General features: G+C 36.1%; 1 protein-coding gene across 1 annotated transcript in view; it reads right to left on the minus strand.

Moving 5' to 3' along the window:
* Window positions 1–22011, minus strand: part of LOC148940278 (ubiquitin carboxyl-terminal hydrolase 36-like) — a 72857-nt gene extending 50846 nt beyond the window's left edge. Inside the window, exon 1 of the mRNA XM_089106458.1 lies at window positions 21802–22011. Coding sequence (XP_088962584.1) covers window positions 21802–21930 — 129 coding nt within the window. The 5' untranslated portion in view covers window positions 21931–22011. The remainder of the gene's footprint in view (window positions 1–21801) is intronic.

Raw genomic sequence — 22011 nt, forward strand, 5'->3', positions numbered from 1 at the left:
TGCTTAATTTAACCTTCAGTGGCAAGACCCAGTGAAATCCCATATAAAGTAGGTTTAAAGGTAATATCCAACAGGTTATGTATTTCAACCAAAATACTAATTGGACTGCAGTCCTAACAGGGGCGGCAATTAACGAAAATGTAGGGAGGGGGATAATTGCACTTTTAAAAACCAGTTTTGCAGGTTTTTCTATTTCTTCAACCAAAAATAAAAAAAATAGCATATTTCAAAATGTACAGAGGGAATCTAGGGGCCTATTTCCGCCTTTCCCCACTTAAAGTGCCTGAATCCTAATCATTATTGAACAAAAAAAGAACCTTATTAATGGTTAAAAGGCATCTTATGTAGAACTTGAACCTTGGGCTAAAATATCTCCCCAGTAAACATTACCCCTCAGAATCTGTCTTCCTTGCAGTAATTCTCAGTCTGTACCTATATTACTCACCTCTCCCCTCCATTTGCCTTAGCTCAAGATTCATGAAGGAAACTTTTGTCATGAAGATAACAGAAAGTATTAATAGCCAATTATCATAATTTTCCCATTTATTGTTTTCCTCCCAGATTCTTTATTTACTTAATTTTAGCCTTTAATATGACTATTTATTTTACTATTTTGTCTCTTTGCCTAATTTTTACTTATATCTCATTGTTTTATCTCTTTATGTTTGTTCCTTGTTTAATCCATTAATGCCCAAGACTAGTTACCGGTAAAATTTTGCGGTGCTTGCTTTAGTGCAGTGAAATAGGGTTCTAACTTAAAGATTTGTGGTGCCAAAAATTTCTTTGCACCAACGGTGTAACCATGGTCCTATGTTCCAATATGGGAACGTTGGGCGGTAATGTTGTCTTTGGAACTGAAGGAAATATATGGATACATATGTTTTGTCATGTTTATTGAAAATCAGTATAAAAGATGAATCCAAGTTAGGCTTGGAATTGCTCGTAGCACTGTTGCAAGTGAAGTTTGATACAGCACACTCTGCACTCTAGCTGACATTTTTTTTTTGAACGCTTGCAAACACAGCTATGCACGCTCCTCCTCCACCCCAATCTATTCAAAGCCTCCCTTTTTACACCCGCCCACGAAATTCTCATTTCCTTTAAATCTTTCTCTATGACGTCCTCCCATCCCAGACAAGGACGACCTGCTTTCTGTTTAGCCCAAGACGGTTGGCTGAAAAGAACAATCTTTGGCAATCTGTCATCCTTCATCCGCACAATGTGCCCTAGCAACCTCAACCTTTCTTTCATTATAGCCCTAGAGAGCGGCATTGAATCACATTTATTGTATAGCCTAATGTTTGAAATACAGTCAGTCAGTCAGGTACCCAGAACAATCCTTAAGCAATTTTTCCGGAAAACATCTAGCAAATCTTCATCTGCTTTTCGGAATGTCCATGCTTCAGAGCCATATTTGACTACTGTCATCACTGTAGCTTCTAATATTCTAATCTTGGTTTGCAGACTTATCTTCCTATTCTTCCCAACTTTTTTTTAACTGTGAAAAAAACACCCTGAGCCTTGGCTATTCTACTTTTAACGTCTTCACTGCTCCCACCATCTTTTAAACTCATTTACCACCCTATCAGCACCAGGAGCCTTATTATTTTTTAATCTTTTAGTACTGTTGCTAATTCCTCCTCACAAAATAAATCTTCCTTCACATCCAATGCATCACAAGCTTTTTCATTTTCCTCTATACCTTTTCCTGCAACTCTATCTTGGTTGAGCAAATTCTCAACATGTGCAGCCCATCTCTCTTTAGTTATTTCTAATTGCAGCCCCATTCCTATTTCTTATTGCTAATTGCAGCCCCATTCCTATCTTTAACTGGGCCAAGTCTGGATTGACTACTCCCTCTCCATTTGTTAGCATGCCAGTACAACAACTTACTATTATGCCGTCTAGCTGCATCTTCCAGAGCCTCGGCAATTTTATCCATGGCCTCCACTTCACACCTCCTTAGTTCATGTTTTAATACTTTCTCCACTTTCTTTACATTCCTTTTGTTTTCATATGATCTATTACTCAGACAATTCTTGTACAAGTCCGTTCTCCTTTCTATTAAACATAAAGCTTTTTCACTAATATTCTTAGCTGCAGTTCTAGCTTTCTTCCCTAAGACACCTTCAGCAACTTCACAAATATTTTTCTAAAATTATTCCAACCATCTTCCAAATTATCAAATTTTAAACTCTGAAGTTAGTATTCTGTTCCTGGAAAGTTTCCCTCAAATTCTCATCCTGGAGTCTACCAACAGCATAACTTCCCGGGAGGTAGTTACCCTTCCAATATTTCAGCTTTAAATTAACCCTTGACACTACTAGATGGTGATCTTTACTTTTAACATCAATAACAGCATTCTTATATACCTATATACAAATTTGCTTAGGATATAGCTTATGATAGCTGTTTATCAGTAAAGTATCACCTTATCTCATGTGTTAGTGCAATAGCTGTGTAATCACTAAAACAATCAATAGGTTGATGATCAATATGTTGTTTAGTGATCATATGTAGTTGAATGATCAATAGCTTCCCAGTCAAGTTTACCACTCTCTAAAGAACCACTCAGCATCCAGCCTATGTTTGAAAAATCCAGCCTATGTTTGAAAAAGCCAACAAAGTCAGCAGTAAATATATCTCCATAAAATATATTCCAATCAGTGACAATCCTATAGGAAAAGAATTGTGCATAGGGCCTGGTTGTTGCAGACTGCTTTACAAGTTTCAGATAATGATCACTAATTCTTGAATCAGAACCAACAATAGGAAATAATGCTGAGTGTTGGCCTTCATTGTAGGCTTGTAGGTTAAAATGGCATCACCTCTATTTCTCCTATACAAAAGCATTGGGAGTTGACATGCAAACAGTGGAGTAAGATGGTAGTCATGCTACTTGGCAGTTTTCACGGCCTACTGAAATTTGATGGCAGATTTTGTTAAAAAATGCCAGTGCTTCTACTATCCTGAAATTTGTTGGCAGCTTTAGGAATTTTGTTAAGTTCAGCTAATGGCTGTTTTGTAAGTTCTTGCATATCTGATTGGGAGTTTCACCTTAAGTAGTCTTGCAGAGAAAGAAAGTTCCAGCATGTCACAATCAATTTAAGTTCTATATCTCTGCACTTGATTTAAATTTCTTTTGTATTGATTTTTAATTGATCAACTTTATATTACCCCCTTTTTAAGTTACTGTATTTTCACACTTTTGCAACATGAAATGTAGGTTTAATGTTGTTTGCTTATGAAAGCCATTATGGTGATAAAACTTTATCTATCTTGTTAGGTTTACAGCAAAACAATGCGTTTTTTTACAATCTAACTTGGGCAGGGTATGATTTCTTATGAAGACGACTTAATATACATTTAAAGTAATCCATATACATGAATTTGGGCCTAAGTATACATTAAAATTTTACATTATTTTATATCAATGAAAGGAAAAACCTTACAAAGTTTCAGACTATGGTTAACATGGTCTAGTTGATCTTAAATAGAATAACTCTTCATTCAGATTCTTTGCTTTGACCTACAGGAATCAATCCAATTTTTGTTACTGTTTTCATGGATGTTTAATGAAATTCACATATAAACCCAAAGTAACCCAAATTTACATACCCCCCCCCAGTAGTATAGTATCTAATATTCAGCACACCATATTTTGATCACCAATATTTTTTTGCAAATTATTTGGTGTAGTTTTCTTTATCTGTCACAACATCAACAACTACACCACAAAATAATAATACCACTGAGCCTGAGGGTCTATTGAGTTTTATTAAAAACAAGATATATTTTAAGCCATGTGGTTTTTATCAATAAAAATATCAACATAAAAATGAAGATGACTAGAAAGAACTGATGAAATTTCATCGATTGTTTAACATATAACAACATAAATTCCTTGTAATCTTAACATTTATGTTAAGTTGTAATTATAAAAGAGGAAATGTCTAAATATGTTTCAATCATAGACAGCACAATAGCACTGCATAAGTAAAGAACAATGTTGGAACAATGTATTTTTTTTTTCTTGGTCTTAGACTGGAGCACTTTGTATCAAAGGAGTTGTCATAGAAACTTCGAAAAGGGCTGATTCGATTGGAAATTGGAGTGGCTTGTGCCCTTTTTAATAGTTGAAAGTTAAAGGAAGGCAACTAACACCCTTTCCACGTCCACCATTTCCCCAAACACATTCAATCAAAATTTTGAGATAGCCATTTTGTTTGATGTAGTTAAAAAGTCTGATGATTTTGAATTGAAGTTATCAAGTATTTTTTGGTAGGTTGCATCAAAACATGGCTAATTGTAGATAATAGTTGAAAGTGATTGGATGGCAGGTAACCCCCCTTTCACACCCACCATTTCCCCAAACACATCCAATTAAAATTTTGAGATAACCATTTTGTTCAACGTAGTTGAAAGGTCTGGAAATTATGTCTTTGAGGATGACAAACTCTCACAGCCCTCAGGTCATGAGTTGTAAGTTATGCCCAGGGTCATATAAGGTTTTTTATAGAAAACATTGTTGTATAAACTTCAAAAAGAGCTCATTTGAATGGAAATTGAAAGGGCTAATGCTCTTTTTAATAGTCAGAAGTGATTGGACGGCAACTAACCCCCCTCTCATGCCCACCATTTCCCCAAACACATCCAATCAAAATTTTGAGATAGCAATTTTCTTTAACGTAGTTGAAAGTTCTGGAAATTAGGTTTCTGAGGATGACACCCCCCCAGCCCTCAGGGCAAGGGTTGTAAATTGTGCCATGGGAGCAATTAAGGTTTTTATAGAAAGAGTTGTCGTAGAAACTTCAAAGGGGCTCATTCAATTGGAAATTGAAAGGGCTAGTGCCTATTTTAATAGTTGAAAGTGATTGGAGAGCAACTAACGCCCCTCTCACATCCACCATTTTCCCCAACACATCCACATCAATAAAAAGCATTGCTGTAGAAACTCCAAAAGGGTTCACTTGATTGGAAATTGAAAGGGCTAGTGCCCTTTTTAATAGTCGAAAGTGATTGGAAGCTTGACATTATTATAGTAAAGATTGATGTGGGTACAATGTATTATTATTTTTTTTCTTTTTTTTTTGCTTAGACTAGGGCACTTCGTATCAAAGGAGTTGTCTTTGGAACTTTGAAAAGGGCTCATTCAATTGAAAATAGAAAGGGCTGATGCCCTTTTTAATAGTCAAAAGTGATTGGAGGGCAAGTGGTCCCCCTCCCACGCTCACCCTCCCATTTGCCCATTATGTTTAAAAACTAAATGTTGCCTTAAGATTAAATCAAAATGCACTGTGTTAATGCTAATTCCCAATAAGGCACCTCAGCAGTATCGCAAGAATGATCCAGGTTATTATGTTCTAACTTTTGGGGCTACTTCTGCTTTTAAAATTTAATCAAATTAAAATAGCATAAGTGTATCCAAGCTATTAAAGAAAGTAAACAGATTTTTTTTTTCTAAATGGTATCCAGTTTTCTATTTCAGGTCAACTAGAGGAGGTATGAAACTAAATTAAACACCACTATTTCTGTCCAGATTTTTAAAAGGGTGTATGTTGTTAAAAATTGCTGAAAATTTTTCTCCAGCATACAAATAGCTGGCCAAACTATAAAGTCTTAAAAAACAAAGAAGATTTTAAAAAATATTTTCTTTTTCCCTGAAAAGACAATATAAAAAAAAACCAGAAATTAATTAAAAAAAACTTTTTCCACAGAATAAGTTTTTCAAAGAAAAGTAAAGAACTCCATTAACCAAAAATAAGCAAAAATAAAATAATCTACCAAGCATGAAACTACCACAAATCAGCATCGATAAGTAAATGAAACTCAAAACGAGCAGAAATTAACATGGGTAGGGCTCAAAACCCCTATGCCTTACCAAGGCCAGAACATAATTTGCACTTTACTGAAAAAATATAAATGAATGTGCATTGTCAGTTTAATATACATATACTTATATTTATTAATCAAAATGTTAATATTATTTGATTTATTACATTTATAAAAGTAAAAACATTTATATTTTTTCAGTAAAGCGCAAATTATGTTCTGGCTTTAGGAAGGCATAGGGGTTTTGAGCCCAACTCATGTTAATTTCTGCTCGTTTTGAGTTTGACTTGGTTATTTATTGTAATTTCTGTTTGTTTTGAGTTTTATTTATTTATCAATGCTGATTTGTGGTAGTTTCATGCTTGGTAGATTATTTGATTTTATTTTTGCTCATTTTTGGTTTAATGGAGTTCTTTACTTTCCTTTGAAAAACTTATTTTGTGGAACTTGATTGGACTTGATTAGTGGCAAAACAGATTAAGAAATTTGGACTTGATTAGTGGCAAAACAGATTTGGAAGTTTCTGTAATTATGTATTTAGTAAGGTTGTGCAATGAGTTCTCTTATTTTTTTCAATTCAGAAGAGAATTTTTTGAACAAGAAGTCTAAATGATTTACCAATGGGGGCCCCTTTATCTCCATTATTAGCTAGTATTTTTGAGGAAAATATTGAAACAATTGCATTAGATTCACATTTTTTTATATATTTTTTGGGGCTGGTATATGGAAGACATAATTTCAGTATGGGATTATGGGGAGGATTTTTGGAACATTGTAATTGTTTTTTTGGAGGGGGGGATTTAAAGTTTACTGTTGAATTAGAAGAGGAAGGGAAACTTTCTCTTCTTTATGTTCTTCTTTCAAAAAATGAAAATAGTCCGGATTTTAAAATTTACAGAAAACCGACAAATTACAATACATTTTTGTCATATAGCTCTGTTCATGCTTGCCAAGTAAAAATTGGTTTGATCATTTCCTTAACTGACCGGATCTTTAGTATTTGCTCTCCAAAATTTTTTGAGGAGAAGTTGTCTTTTCTAAGAAAAATACTAATAAACAATATGTATCCAGAATGGTTAATTAACCAGACTTTTTCAAAAAGAAGGAAAAAGTTTCTGGGGATTTCTAAGGAAGTCTTGGAGACAACTCAGGAGAAGGCTGTTTTTTGTTCCTTACCATATGTACCTGGGCTAAGTGAAAAACTTAAAAGAATTTTACAGAGTAATGGTCTAAAAGTAGCTCTAAAGAGTAATAATATTTTGGGTAGTTTTCTAAATTCTTGAAAGGATGTAACTTCATAGGGGCAACTAAGTGGGGTCTATCAGATCCCATGTACTTGCAGAAGCTCATATGTGGGACATACTAACCAGAATTTGGAAATGAGATTATTACAGCATAAAGACTATTTCATCAGTTTTAAAGCAATATTCTAACCTTTTGAAACATATTTTTAATTTTCCAAACCATTTTATTTTATTCAATTATGTCTCTTTGATTTCTAGGGACTGGGGTTTAAAGCAAAATTTTCATGAAACTCTTGAAATTAAGAAATTTTATTCAAGAATATAGCTTTAAATCCTGACAGAGGTGAATTTGGTTTGAACTTTATCTACAATGATTTATTAAAATCTGATAGAGTAAAGTTCAATTCACCCAATGTAGTTAACCTCTGTCCAAGTGTTAGTTCATTTAACACTAATGAACTGCATCCAAGAAGGTCAAAGAGACTAGCTTCAAAATATTCAAATATCTAGCACACCATGAGTCTTTGTTTTTTTCTAATATATTCTGTCTCCATTGCTTATTTTTATCACTAATAGCATCAAGTACAAATTTTGACAATTGTCTTCTTTTATGTAATAACATGAATTGAACCTATCACATGCTTCTTTTATAACTTTTTGGATAAACTCAAAAGCAACATCTACATCTGCATTAATAGACTAAAGCTCCTCAACAATAGAAACAGAATGGATAAAGTCTTGAATTTCATTGTAATGACCCTTACTGTAATCATAATAAAATTTAGAACTAGAGTTCACTGCTGCACTTACATTCATTGTTAGAGACATAGCTACATGATTGCTTTTACCTAGAGGTGACAGCCTCTTAAGGCCTACTATATCATCTAGAGATTTCATGATCACCAAGTCTGGTATGTGGGGAGTGGAATCACTTCTGAGTCTTGTGAGATCAGCAACATGTTGGTACAGAAAACTATCCTGTAAGGTTTGCACAAGCTTAAACACAAAACTCTGGTCTGTCCCTGATGTAGCTTGGGATGACAAGTTAATATCAGGTGCTTTGAAGTCACCAAAAACAAGAATTTTTAAGGAAACAGATGAAAGGTGGCACTATAATTTACCTAGGATTAAAGTGAAAATATCATTTGATGCCTTTTTTATGCTCTTTCATAATACAACAATCACTTTTGTTGCTATTTGCATCTTGAGCCCTTAAAGGGGCCCTGAAGGTATTTTATATGAATTATGAAAGAGCATAAAAAAGCATCAAATGATGTTTTCACTTTCATCCTAGCTGAAGTATTTGGCCCACTGCAAATTCACCCTGAACTTCCCCCTCCTGATGTGCAAATATATACCCTGAATTGGAATATACCCTAAATTGTTGACAACACTTCAAATCACAAAATTCAGTGCTATTTTTGTTGATGGCTTTTGAAAAACTTTAAACAGTAGGAAAATGGTTTAAATTGAAAATCAAGTATTTTGAAGGTTAGGTTATAATGTCTTTGCGTGGTTACAAAAACTAATACCTTTGTGGCCCCTTTAAGGGCTCAAGATGCTTTTTGTAATCCAAAGTGGAAAGCTAATAGTTAAGAGAGTAATGTGACTTGGTCTTGGAAGATATTGGATAAAACTATCTAAATTAAATTTGAGTAACTTTCTAATCAGTGGAAGCAAATAAAATACCAAGTTTGAAATAAGTCAAATTTATATGGAAATAGTTTGATTCTTTAACCAAGGTTATGCTCAATTTGGATTCTGTGATCCCAGGAACAGTAAGAACATATATTTTTCAATTCTTCTCATATAATTTGTGTTAAAGAATAGATTTATTTAACTGGAGTTGCCTTATAACATTATTACTAATTTATGGTCTTTGCTTGGAAGCAAAACAGCGTCATCTATAATAATCTCAATAGTGGATTCTAGAGTGCGTTCATATTATGATACATATATATAGTCTTTGAATAGTGAAATTTACCTATAATTAAAGTGAAGATCTGATGCTAGAGTAAAGAAACATCTTCAGGACACTGTTCTCTGTTGTTTAAAATTAAAATCCCCACCATTAACCAAAATTTCCAGTATCTGTAAAACACCAAACAATAACAACTTTAAGCACTTTTCTTCCCCATCAATATCACTCCTGTTTCATTCACCTATGGTACACCTCTCCTACAAAGGCCTATGTCGGAGCGCCATCTAGAGGTCAAGGCACAAACCAGTATTTTATTGTATTAGCAGGATTTGAGGCTCTTCTTGGGAGGAAAACGAGCAGAAGAGGGGAGGGCACCTGTTGCAATGGCCATTGAGGTACCTGCTGGGTCTTTTGACTTTTAAACTGCAGGGAATAGGTAGCGGGGCTCTACGCTTCCCTTGTTTTCCTTGACATAAAAGCTCCAAAGAATTTCTCCCATGCGCAGGGTTGCCAGCAACCATTTCTGTGCATATCTTATCTGATGCCAAAATTAGAAGTGCAGTGTTGCTATGTTGGTTTTTACAAAGTTACCATAATATAGCCAAATCAGACTAAAAATTTTTTGCCAAAAAATGAGTGCTGCTTCAAAGAGACTTCGTCAGTTGCCCCAAAAAGGAGTCGATCTTTGTTCAGCCTTTGATGCTAGCCTGCAAGATGAAAGCTATGCACTTCTATGTGACAGTTGTGAAAGGTGGGTTTGCACTGAATGTTTGAGTATGTCAGACCCCAAAGACAAACTGTTCATGAAAATGAGTTGTCACTTAGGATCAACCTGGTATTGTCCTATATGTAAGCAAAAAGGAACAGCTGCTTTGCCGGAAGTTATTCAGAGAATTGTTACTCACTCTTTTGCAAAATTCCAGTTGGACTTGAACACTTAATTTCAGGTGCTTCTTAAACCTCTAAGTGAAAAAATTCAGGTCTTGGAAACTGAACTACAGGGAAAGTGTTCTCAGTCAGATCTGAAGAACAAGGTTACCTTAGCAGTATCACAAGTTATCCCTAAAGCAAAAACTGACCTGTTCAACAAACTTTCTAGCCAGATTGGTTCAGTTTTGGACCAGCAGATTTCTGTAGTTGCAAGTCAAGTAACTCAGCATGGACTTGGTGACTTAGTACAAAAAGAAAAAAACCCCATTTTGTTTGGCTTGGAGGAGACAAGTGCGTTAAGCCAGAAAGCTCAGAAAAAAAGTGATCTTAAGTATGCCAATAAAGTTCTGCTGAATGAGTGTCCAGCTAAGTGTGCATTCTCTGTACGCCTTGGACGAAAACAAGGCAGTAGAAGTAGACCAGCAAAGGTGATTTTCAAGTCCCCCTTTAATTGTGATATAGCAGCTTTTTTCCTTGTGAGCAGGATTGAGAATATTAAGGCTAACATACCAAACTTCCGTGTTGCACATGACAGAAGTGATGCAGAGTTGGCTGGGAAGAAGTAGTATGATGAACTTAGAAAAGAGCTCACTGGGAAAGTAGCTGCAAGTGAAACTGGTTGGAAAATCAAAATGCAGAAAAATGGGCCAGAACTAGTGCACAAAGAGAGGCTTTTTTGTCCCCAAAACAAATTGGAGATGTCATAGTGAAGAGTTAGTTGTGGCATATACAAATGCAGATTGTTTACTGTCAAAGTGGGATGAATTTGTTGCACTTGTTCAAAGCCAGAAACCCCATGTAATTGTTGTGACCAAAGTTTTGCCCAAGAATTGTGTTGACCCCTTTGTCCATTTTAGGCAACTAAGTGGATACAATTCTGTGCATTATATTAATTATGAATAAGGAGTTTGTGTTTATGTTTGTTCTTCCCTAAGTTTAAAATATAAAGAAGTTGATTCTGAGTTTACAAGCCAAGGACATGAGGTAGTTAGTTTTGAGCTGAGAAACCCAAGTTGGTCCCAAAGTGTGTGTATAGTAGCGGTTTACCAGAGCCCGTCTAAGAGTATTGATAGTACTTTTAAAGACAAGGGCCTACTCAGCTACCTTACTTACCTTCTTGTCAGTTTCGTTTAAAATTGTGATCATTGGTGACTTTAACACTCCTGATATAGATTGGTTATCACACAGTACAATGTTATCTGATTTGAGTTTCAGGCATAAACTAGTACAGACACTTAGTGATAGCTTTCTCCATCAACATGTTACTGACCCCACTAGGTTTCGAACTGGAAAAAATCCATCTACCTTAGACCTTATTATAACTAAGCACCCAGCTGACCTAGAGAATTTAGAATTTCTGCCTCCTCTAGGTAAAAGTGATCACCTGGTATTGTCTTTCTGTGTTAAGTGAGCATTCCGTTAAATCCCAAGTCAAAATTGTTATATGATTATTCTAGAGGTAGTTATGACAAATTTAGAGATTGTGTACACTATGATGATATTGTTAGTGAGCTTCAGCGTAGTTCTGTAAATGTAGATATAGCTTTTGAGTTTATCCATGAAGTAGTAGAAGAAGCATGTGAGAAGTTTATTCCAAGGTATACTATTAGAGAGGGTCTGAAGAAACCTAATAATCTGCCAAAATTTGTCCTTGAAGCAATATCTGCAAAAAATAGACACTGGAGAGCTTATTTATCAGCTGGGGACGATGAATCTTGGCATGCTTACAAGAGGGTGAAACATAGGGCAATGATGATCCTGCAGTCACACACTCAGTCAGTGGAATCATCAATAATTAATTGCACACAAAGTTGTCCAAAAAGGTATTGGAAGTATGTGAACAGGGGCAAAAAAGAGCAGTCGCCATTGTCCACAGTCTTCAATGACCCAGTCACTGGTGAAACTGTTGATGATGATAAAAGAAAAGCAGCTATTTTTAATGAAACCTTTTCATCTGTTTTTGTTAATCTTGCTACCCATAAGATATCTAATTTTTTCACTGGCACCAGAAGCTTCTGTGTTACAGAATGAGTCACAATATAATGACTCTGATGTAGCCCCTGAGCTTGTTGTAAAAATTATCCATGAGCTTTCTGTTGATAAAGCCCCTGATATAGATGGTGTCTCAAATGTTATTATGCAAGAACTGGCTTCTTCTTTAGAGGCTCCACTTGCATTTCTTTTTAATCTATTGTTTGGAGTCTGGTGAGTGCCCTGCTGTGCAGAAAAAGGCAGTCATAAAACCCCTTCATAAGGGTGGACCAAGGTTGGATTTCATGAATTATTGCCCTATCTCAAACATGTCAATTTTTTCAAGAATTAAAAAGAAAGTAATTGTGCATTGGATCCAAAATTATTTTGAAAAAAATAAATTGTGGAGCACAGCAAAGCATGGTTTTCAAAAAAATTGATCATGTAACATGCAGTTAATGGATGTAGTCAATGATTTTCAAAGGATGGCTGATTCAGGCCTAAAGTTTGATTGTATTTATATTGATTTTTGCAAGGCATTTCACAAGGTTTCAATATCCTTGCTGGTGGAAAAATATCGAAAGTATGGGATTGGATGTAGAAGCATGACTTGGATTAAGGATTACCTAACTAATTGGACACAGAAAGTGAAGGTTGGTGAGGCACTATCTGAAGGGTGTGGAGTTCTAAGTGGGGTCCCACAGGGTAGCTGCCTGGGACCAGTTTTATTCTGTTTATTTATAAATGATTTACTGCAGGTAAATCATTTATAAATCCAACACAGCACCATTAAAATGTTTGCAGACAATGCAAAGCTGTACAGAGGTGTCACCTCCCCGGTTGATGTGACACTTGTACAGGAAGATTTGGAAGTATTGTTTGAATGGTGTAATTTAAATTCTTTTAAATTCAGAAGAAATGTCATGTGATGCATTACTTTGCAAAGGATGTGGCATACCAGTACTTCATTGGTGACGTGTTGGTGTGCCCTGTTAACTCTGTTAGGGATCTCAGTATTATTTTTGATGATCAGCTGAGGTTTGACAAGCAAGCATCAGCTGTTTTGCATAATGCAAACTATGCTTTGCTTTGCATCAAAAGAGCTTTCAGAAGGTTTAATCTGAGACGTTTTACCACATTGTATAAGACATTGACGTGCCCTGTTGTTAAATACTGTTCATCTGTGTGGTATCCAACTAGAAAATCTGATTCACTGTTGATTGAAAAGGTGCAATAACAAGCATCCAAATTTGTCCCCTATCTGAAATACCTACCTTATGAGCAGAGAATGAGTAGCCTGAGCTTACCATCTCTGCAATTCAGAAGTTTAGTCATTTATCCATCTACACGGCAGAACTCTTTAAAAGTGTACCAGCCAAGGGTATCAAGGAAAGTTGGACAGAGTTCCTTTGTAAATCATTCAGTAAAATCATGGAACACGTTGCCTGACCAAGTAGTTCTGGTGAATGATGTTGCAGCTTTCAAAACAGCATTAGTTGAGACCTCATTTTATGAAAGACAGTACTTAGGACCATGAAGTGTATATTTGTGGTAGGGTATCTTTGTTTTTGTCTTTTTTGTTTTATTAGCAACTGGGAGGTGTGAAAGTGAATAAAGGATTATTGACCAAATCTGTGAGAAAGAACATTTATTTCTACCCATATATTACCATACCTGCTTATATTTGATATTAAGTTTCATTTTAAAAGGTTTTTCCCTGGTGTTTCACTTATTTACCTGTTTTTTGGTGTTAGAAAATTTTTATTTTCTATTCCCAAGGGACTTGTCCTTTGTCTGCTAATAAACAGCTGTTTGTTTGTTTGTAAATAAGGCCAGGCTGAATTTAGTGTTCTTCTTCTTCCAAATTTGCAGCCAGCAATAAAGCGCAGTTACCAAACGCTAAATACTAAAACCACCAGTGATTACGTTGGCTCGTCCGTTTTCGCGTATTTTTAGTGGATAATTTGAGCAGAAGGGAGCAATAGCAAACAAACAAGAGGCCCAATTGGTACCAGCGGGATTTTAATCCTTAAACTGCTGGGAATAGGTGATTTGTGTATTGCACTTCCCACATTCTGTCTACTTCGAAAATTGTCAAGGCAATAAATTTAGCGTTCTGAGCATCGACGAGATATAATACTTTCATTTGAGCGCCAGGAGAGGAGAAGCTAGCAGAAGAGTTGAAAGTAACTGTGGCAAGTGCTCTAGTGGTATCTGCCGAGAGTTATTTGTCCAAGAGCAAATCATTTGCAGCAAATTGTGTCAAGTTTATTTCGATTTTTGTCAATAATTTATCCTAAAGTTTGGACTTTACACTAACGCTACCTAGCGGCGCTGCATTCTCGTGTTCCTGGTTGCATTCTGTTATCCAAGTTGCGTTCTATTACCTGTTACCTGAGTTGCGTTTTATTTGGTGTCGCCTTGATATCAGTGCCTGAAAGTTGCAAAGTTGCAGATTGCCACCAAAAAGGCTTCGAGAAAGCCCAAAAAAGGCAAAGACATTTGCGCTGCTTGTGATGAGAGTCTGGATGAAGAATCTAGTGCAATGAACTGCGACATTTGTAAACAATGGCTTTGCATTGATTGCCTTGAAATTAGCAAACCCGAGTATAATCTTCTGACAAAAATGACAAGGAGAATAGGCTGCGAATGGAAGTGTCCTGTTTGTAAAGGTAACGCCCATAGTGGCGCTAGTGCAGCTGAAATACAAGCCATAGTTAACAAAACGCTTGAACCACTTGAACCTGCAATAACTGCTGTACAGGACCTAGATATTAAAATCAAGAATGCAGTTAAACAGTCATTTAATGAATTTAAAGAAGAGTTCAAGAAAGACATTGATGCCAAGTTCAAGGATGTGGAGACTCGTATTACTTCACTTGAAGAAGCCCCGGGGGCTGCTAGTAATCCTGATCTGTTACAAAAGCTAATCAAATCTCAAGTAGAATCTCTTAAAGATGAAATGAACCAGCAACTCGAGAGCCACGTGAGAAAATTGATCGCTGAAGATAGAGACAAACAAAGACGCAAATTAAATATCCTAGCATTCGGAGTATTGCCGCTACCCAATGATGAGACATTCATTAGTGACTTCTTATGTAACGAATACGGACTACAGCGGATAGCTGTAAAAAATGTTCGGCGCCTCGTCAGTCCCAATAACTCCAGGAATGAAAATGATTCGCGTAAGGCGAGCCCCATTATTTTTTCGGTTGATGAATTAAAAATTAAGAAAGTGATCCTGCAAAAGTCATATGAGAGAAAAGGAACAAGCCAAGTTCAGTTTAGAAATGATGTTTCAAAAGCCGACCATATAAACAGAACAAAGCTGTATGAAGTACTTCATGTGAAACAAGCTAATGGTGAATAAAACCAAGTCATTTAAGGCAACAGAATTGTTCAAAAAAACGTGCCCACCTCTGCAGCACCGGCTTCAATAGAAACGAACTAGATGATTCTCAAAGAAAAATAGATAGTAGTGTAAATAGCCCTGTGTCTTCTAATGTTGAAATAAGTGCTATTGATGAATCAAGTGAATCTTTTTACAGTGCGAGATCAGTAAGCTGTATCCTTTCCGAGCAGACTGTTTTCATGAGTGACGTTTCAAACCACAGCAGCATAGAGTCTGGGGAATGTAATGATCTGGATAATAGCCCAAATAAAAGTTGCACGCATTGGATGAACAATGGTCTGAAAGTTGTCTTCAGTAACGTAGATTGTTTAATGTCAAAGCTCCATGAGATAAAATATGCCGTTTCGACGGAAAAAGCAGACGTTTACGCTTTCTGAGAGATTAAACCTAAATGGACCAACACTCCTCTTGGAGATACCCAGATCCAGATACCCGACTATACCTTGGTCACCAACTTATCTAGAGAAGGAGGAAGAGGAATAGCCGTGTACATCCAAAGCTCTTTGAAGGTAGGAAGCATAGATATTAATTCAGATTATGAACCATATATTGAACAAGTGTGGATATCTGTCCTCCTGCCTTGTGGGCCATTTTACATTGGTTGCATGTATAGAAGCCCCAGTTCCCCAAGCCTTGAATCCTCTTTACTTGCTATGAGTATTTCAATTGATATTAAAATGAAGCTACGAGGAAACATAATTATTGTTGGTGATTTCAATCTCCCAAATATTCAATGGGTCAACGGATTTGGTTTTTCTGAAAATAGTTTAATAAGACCATTCCTGGAGTGCCTATTTAATCATTCTTTGTACCAGGCAGTTAACTTCCCGACAAGATATAGAAATAGCCAGAACCCTTCGCTACTTGATCTACTACTAGCAAAAGACCAAGAGTCTATAATAAGCATCAAGCCCCTACCACCATTTGGAGCTAGTGACCACATTGTCATAAGTTGCAGTTTTAGACTGTATCTCCAAAGACTAGAATTTACAAAACATGTGTACACTGATTACAGTCTAATTTGTCAGGAACTGACTCAATGTGATTGGTCTTTCATTGAGAATACAGATGTGGAAGAGTCATGGACAACTATGAAAAGAATATTACTGAAGGCTATTGAAAATCACTCTTCTACAAAATGGAAAAGGAAACCAATAACCCTCCTGTATATTACAAAAGAAATAAAAATGGCTAGGAACAGAAAAAAGAAATACTGGAAGCTGTACACAAAGAATCAAAACCAGGCTGACTATTACACAAAATATAAGCAGGCGCGTAACAAGCTTAGAAGTCTCTCCAGAAATATCACCGAGAAGTATGAGGAATCAGTGGCAGCTGCAACAAAAACTAACCCTAAGAAATTTTGGAGGTATGTGTCATCGGGTAAGCCTGGAAGGCATTCTGTCACTCAACTTGCACAAGATGGATCTAAAATCTGCGACCCAAGGAAGATAGCTAATGCATTAAATAAGCAGTTTATTTCAGTATTCACAGTTGCAGATAATGCCCCACTTCCAGACCCCCCACAGTACGAAATTCAAAAAAGTATGCCGCCCATTAATATTACTAAAGTAGATGTAGAGACTCGACTAAAGAAGATTAACCCAAATAAATCAACAGGACCTGACGGAGTGCCCCCTCACCTCTTAAAGGAGACGTATGCAGTACTATCACATCCTCTCACCCTACTATTCCAAAAGTCCCTAAATACTAAATCTATTCCACAAGACTGGAAGGAAGCTTACATTACACCTGTTCATAAAGGAAGCAGCAGAGATGAGAGAGAGCCAGCAACTATCGACCAATTAGGCTCACCTCGGGAGTGGGAAAACTTCTTGAAGGCATAGTTAATTCAGCCATTATTGAACACCTAAATGCGAACAAGCTACTATCTCCTAGCCAGCATGGCTTCCGCCCCAGTCGATCAGTTGATACTAACCTCATTGATGCTTACGAGCATGTCACAGAACTTATGGACACGGGATCCCCAGTTGATATGATATTATTAGACTTAGCGAAAGCGTTTGATAAAGTATGTCATAGGAGGCTAAATTCTAAACTTCACGCAATAGGCCTCCACGATGAAGTCATAAATTGGACGATGCAATTTCTTACCAACAGGAAGCAGGCGGTAAGAGTATTTGGGGATGGTGGATCAATTTTCTTCTCAGAATCAGCAGATGTAGAAAGCGGAGTACCCCAAGGCACGGTTTTGGGCCCAACTCTATTCAACATCTATATTAATGATGCATCTTCAATCATAAAGAATAAGATTTGCTTATATGCTGATGATTCCAAAATAATAGGTCCGATTTATGACCCCCAAAGTACCAAAAACATCCAAGCAGATCTCGACGCACTCTCAACGTGGGCAAAAACCTGGCGACTAGAATTTAATATCCAGAAATGCAAGGTCATACACTTTGGAGCAAACAACCCTCTCAGCCAGTATTTTATGGAATCCAATTGTGGTTTTAAACAGCCACTTACAACCAGTCACTGCGAAAAAGATCTGGGAGTCTTGGTTGATAACAAGCTCAAATTCAACTTACACACGCAGTCTGCAGTAGCCAAAGCCAACCTAACTCTCGGTATAATAAAGAGAACGTTCTGAAGTAGATCTCCAGCAGTGATTACTAAGCTCCTAAAGGGCCTGATCCGACCAAAATTAGAATTTAGGATGTCCATTACCACACCAGTTAACAAGCTTGACCAATCGATTCTGGAATCGGTGGAGCAGAGAGCAACAAAGTGCATGAAGGGTTTTCAAAATTTGCCATATTCTACCAGACTCCAGAGGCTCAATATACCATCTCTCACATACCAACGTAAGCGAGGGATGTATTGATGACATGCAAATTGATCTGCAACCACAATATCATCCCTGACTTAGTCCAGTTACATAGTTTGTCAAGAACATGAGGGCACCCCCTAAAGCTCTACCGGAAATGTGCTAATACCAGGCTGCAAAAAAAAATTTTCTCCAACCATGTTGTTGGCTTATGGAATTCCCTTAGCCAGAATGCAGTCATGTCCCCTAATACTGAAGCCTTCAAGTCAGCTGTTGATAGAGATTGGTGCAGCAAGCCATGGCGCACAGTTTGGGATGCGCCCGATGAGCTGAGCCACCATCATCATTGACCGGCGTCTACAGGATTTGTCCTTATCGCTGGCTAGTGCGATTTAAGGTAATTAGGAAGTTTATAGTTTTTGTTTTCATTGTTTACAAGTGTTGCTCATGGTATGTAATTTGTGCTGTATGAGACAAGCCTATGGCTTACTCCATTTCTGATTAATAATAAAATTATAGTGCCACCTAGAAATTTACTAAAAAAAATAAATATAGGATAAAATTACTATTTTCAAATTTGCAAGAAAAACAAATACTATGTTCAGAAAGAGCATAAAATTGGCAAATTTTTTGCAAATCATATTACTGACTTATGAATAAAGTAAACATACCACTTAATGCCCTTTTTATGCCCTTTCCAAACGTAAAATTCATTTGTGTCGAAAATGTATTGTACCCCCACCTCTAGCCTATTTACCAATTCAGGGTATATATTTGCAAGTCAGGGGGGTGGGGGTATAGCTTAAACTTACCCCCAATTTACACCAGAAATAAAATTTACCACCACCACACCCCCCCCCCTAATGTCCAAATATATACTCTGAATTGGTATATATAGGGGTGATGGGGGGGAATTCATTTCTGATAAAAATGATTATTACATTTGGAAAGAGCATAAAAAAGGCAATGAGTTGCATGTTTACTTTTTTTGTAAGTCAATAATATGATTTGCAAAAAATTTACCTAATAATTGGCATTTAGTGGAATGTCCACATTATTTGTAGAGCAATATAATGAACTGCTTAATATTTAGGCTACCATGTTTTGAGCCTCATATCTTTGCTCAGCCTAATCTCTATTTATAAGGTTTGAAGGTAAATATGGAGCAGCCCTGACCAACAAATAAAAGGGCTATTCTTTTACTCATCTTTGTGCTAAGATCTTACATCTTTTGACAAAGAATTCTTAAAAGTGAAATCTTACATCTTACATCTTCTAGTGTTCTTTTGCAAATGTCTTTCATCTTTCTGCTCTGATCAGATGTCTAAAAACAATGATCAGTATATCATCAAAGTTCTCTCATCATTGCTCTGTATAGCAGAAAGATGGCATCCTTCACACTTTTTGCTAACATTAGTGAGCTGTATGATCTTAGAACAAAGCTGAGTTAAATGAATGGAAACATTTGCAGAAAGATGTGAGATCTTAGTGTAGTGCAAAACAACAGCCCTAAAGTAAACATACCACTCAATGCCTTTTTTTAGGCTATGCTCTTTCTGATTATAATAATCACTTTTGGAGCAAATTCAATTTTAAGCCCTTTTTGGACCCTTGAAAATCATACTTTCTGTCTATAATTTTTAGTACGAAAAAAGGATTAAAACAATGATTTCAAGGTAAAATTCTACTTTAGCTACTTTTGGCTATCTTGGAAAGGGGTCAGGTTAGGAAAATGAAACTTTCAGGGATGGGTCTACAGGCTAAAGCTTGCCTGGGAAGATATTTTGAAATACCTACCTCCACTCCTTCTCCCTCTAGAGGGTCCTGAAATTTGAAATTTTGACAAAACAACATTTTACCTAAATTTTCAGTTACCAGTTTCTTTTTCTCTAGGTTTAGTTCTGAAAATACAATTTCTGTTATTTGAGTAGAATTTTAAGCCATATGGGTGTTTATTTTCAAAATTTAGGAAATTTAGGCTATTTGTATGTCTTTAAAACCATATGAATTTGAACTTAGCCAAGTTGTGGAGGTCAAAACAACTTTTTTTTAGTTCCCTGAATCAAAAAATCTATTTTGCATGGCTGCACTTTTACAACAAAATAATTTTTAAAGGTCATCAAAAGTCAGGATCCTCTACAGAGAGAAGGAGTAGAGGTAGATAGTTCATAATGCCTTCCCGGGACATACTTTACCTCTAGACCCATGCCTGAAAGTCTCATTATTCTAACCTAACCCAGTATTTGTTTAGCCTTGTGTCATCTCATAAGGAGGCATGTTAAGAAAACAATTCTTACTTTAAATATGTATAATGATCCTAGTTCTTATATTATCCAATGGGAGAACCTTTATCATCAAGTCTTTCCACTAAAAATCCTTCTTTTTCCAGCTTAAGAGAAAAAGTTTCCAAAACCCATGCTAAAAGTACCACGTTGCTTAAGTCTTTTTAAATTGCCCCTATAAATTGCAACCTAATAAGTTGTTTTTTAGAGAGCGTTCATGCCGTTCTTAAGCGTTCATATTTTGATTTTGGCCCACCGCCACTACTATTTAAAAAAAAAGTTTTAAAAAGACCGACATGAACGCTCTCTATAAAACAACTTATTATGTGGCAATTTATAGGGGCAATTTAAAAAGACTTAAGCAACGTGGTACTTTTAGCATGGGTTTTGGAAACATTTTCTTTTAAGCTTGAAAAATAAAGGATTTTTAGAGGACAGACTTGATGATAAAGGTTCTCCCGTTAGATAATATAAGAACTAGGATAATTATACATATTTCAAAGTAAGAATTGTCTTCTTAACATGTCTCCTTATGAGATGACACAAGGCTAAACAAATACCCCTAACCCCTTTCCAAGATAGGCTAGTCAAAAGTAGCTAAAGTAGAATTTTACCTGATTTCAAACTTACTATGGTAAATATCTACTAAATCACATTATTGACTTATGCATAAAGTGAATATACTTTGAATATAAAGTGAATATAAAGTGAATATACAATGCCTTTTTTATGCTGATTACAAATATAATAATCATTTCTATTGGAAATTAATTTTAGCCCCCCCCCCCTATATATGCCAAATCAGGGTATATATTTCTACATTAGGGGGGGGGGGTAAAGTTTAAACTTACCTCCTATTTACATCAGAAACAAAATTTGCCCAAGGCATTGAATGGTGTATTCACTTTATTCCTAACTCAATAATATGATTTTGTAGATATTGACCGGTATAGCCTATATAGGGGGGGGGGGGCTGAAATTCATTTCCGATAGAAATGCTTATTATATTTGTAATCAGCATAAAAAAAGGCATCAAATGGTGTATTCACTTTATTCCTAACTCAATAATATGATTTTGTAGAACTTTACCAGATCCATTTTGTTAAAGTTAAATTAGGCCTAGCCTAGTTGAGGTAGGCCTAATGAAACTTTTAGGAATGAATCCAGGGTCAAACATGGGTGTAGGCTAGGTGACCTGAAAATTTCCCCCACAAAGGTTTTACCAAGCTACTGTCTATGCTTATTTTATTTCTAGGGCATAGTAGCCTAGATAGCAGAAATTATAGGTGTCAAAGCACTTCCTGTCTGAATTGTGATAAAAATAATTTAGCTTAGCCTACTTTTCAAGAGAGAAAGAAGCCCCTAAACTAGAATTTTACCCAAAAAACTTGATAATAACCGGCAATTATCTAAACTACCTTTGTGTTCAAAATTAGCTTGCTAGAAAGAGTAATTTGCTCATCACTAAATTCCTCTTTTTTGTTCTTTCCAAATGATTTTTTCAAGGCTGAACCAAGAATATCATTATTGCTCATAAGAGCTGGCATTTGATAATCTCTTTCAATTGGCCCTTAGCTACGGTTCAGTTCTAAAATATATCACATGTAAAATATTTTTAAAAAGGGAAA

This window comes from Artemia sp. Qi Xiang Cuo, chromosome 20 (genome assembly GCF_049724085.1).
Source record: "Artemia sp. Qi Xiang Cuo chromosome 20, ASM4972408v1, whole genome shotgun sequence".
Classification (NCBI taxonomy): Eukaryota; Metazoa; Arthropoda; class Branchiopoda; order Anostraca; family Artemiidae; genus Artemia; species Artemia sp. Qi Xiang Cuo.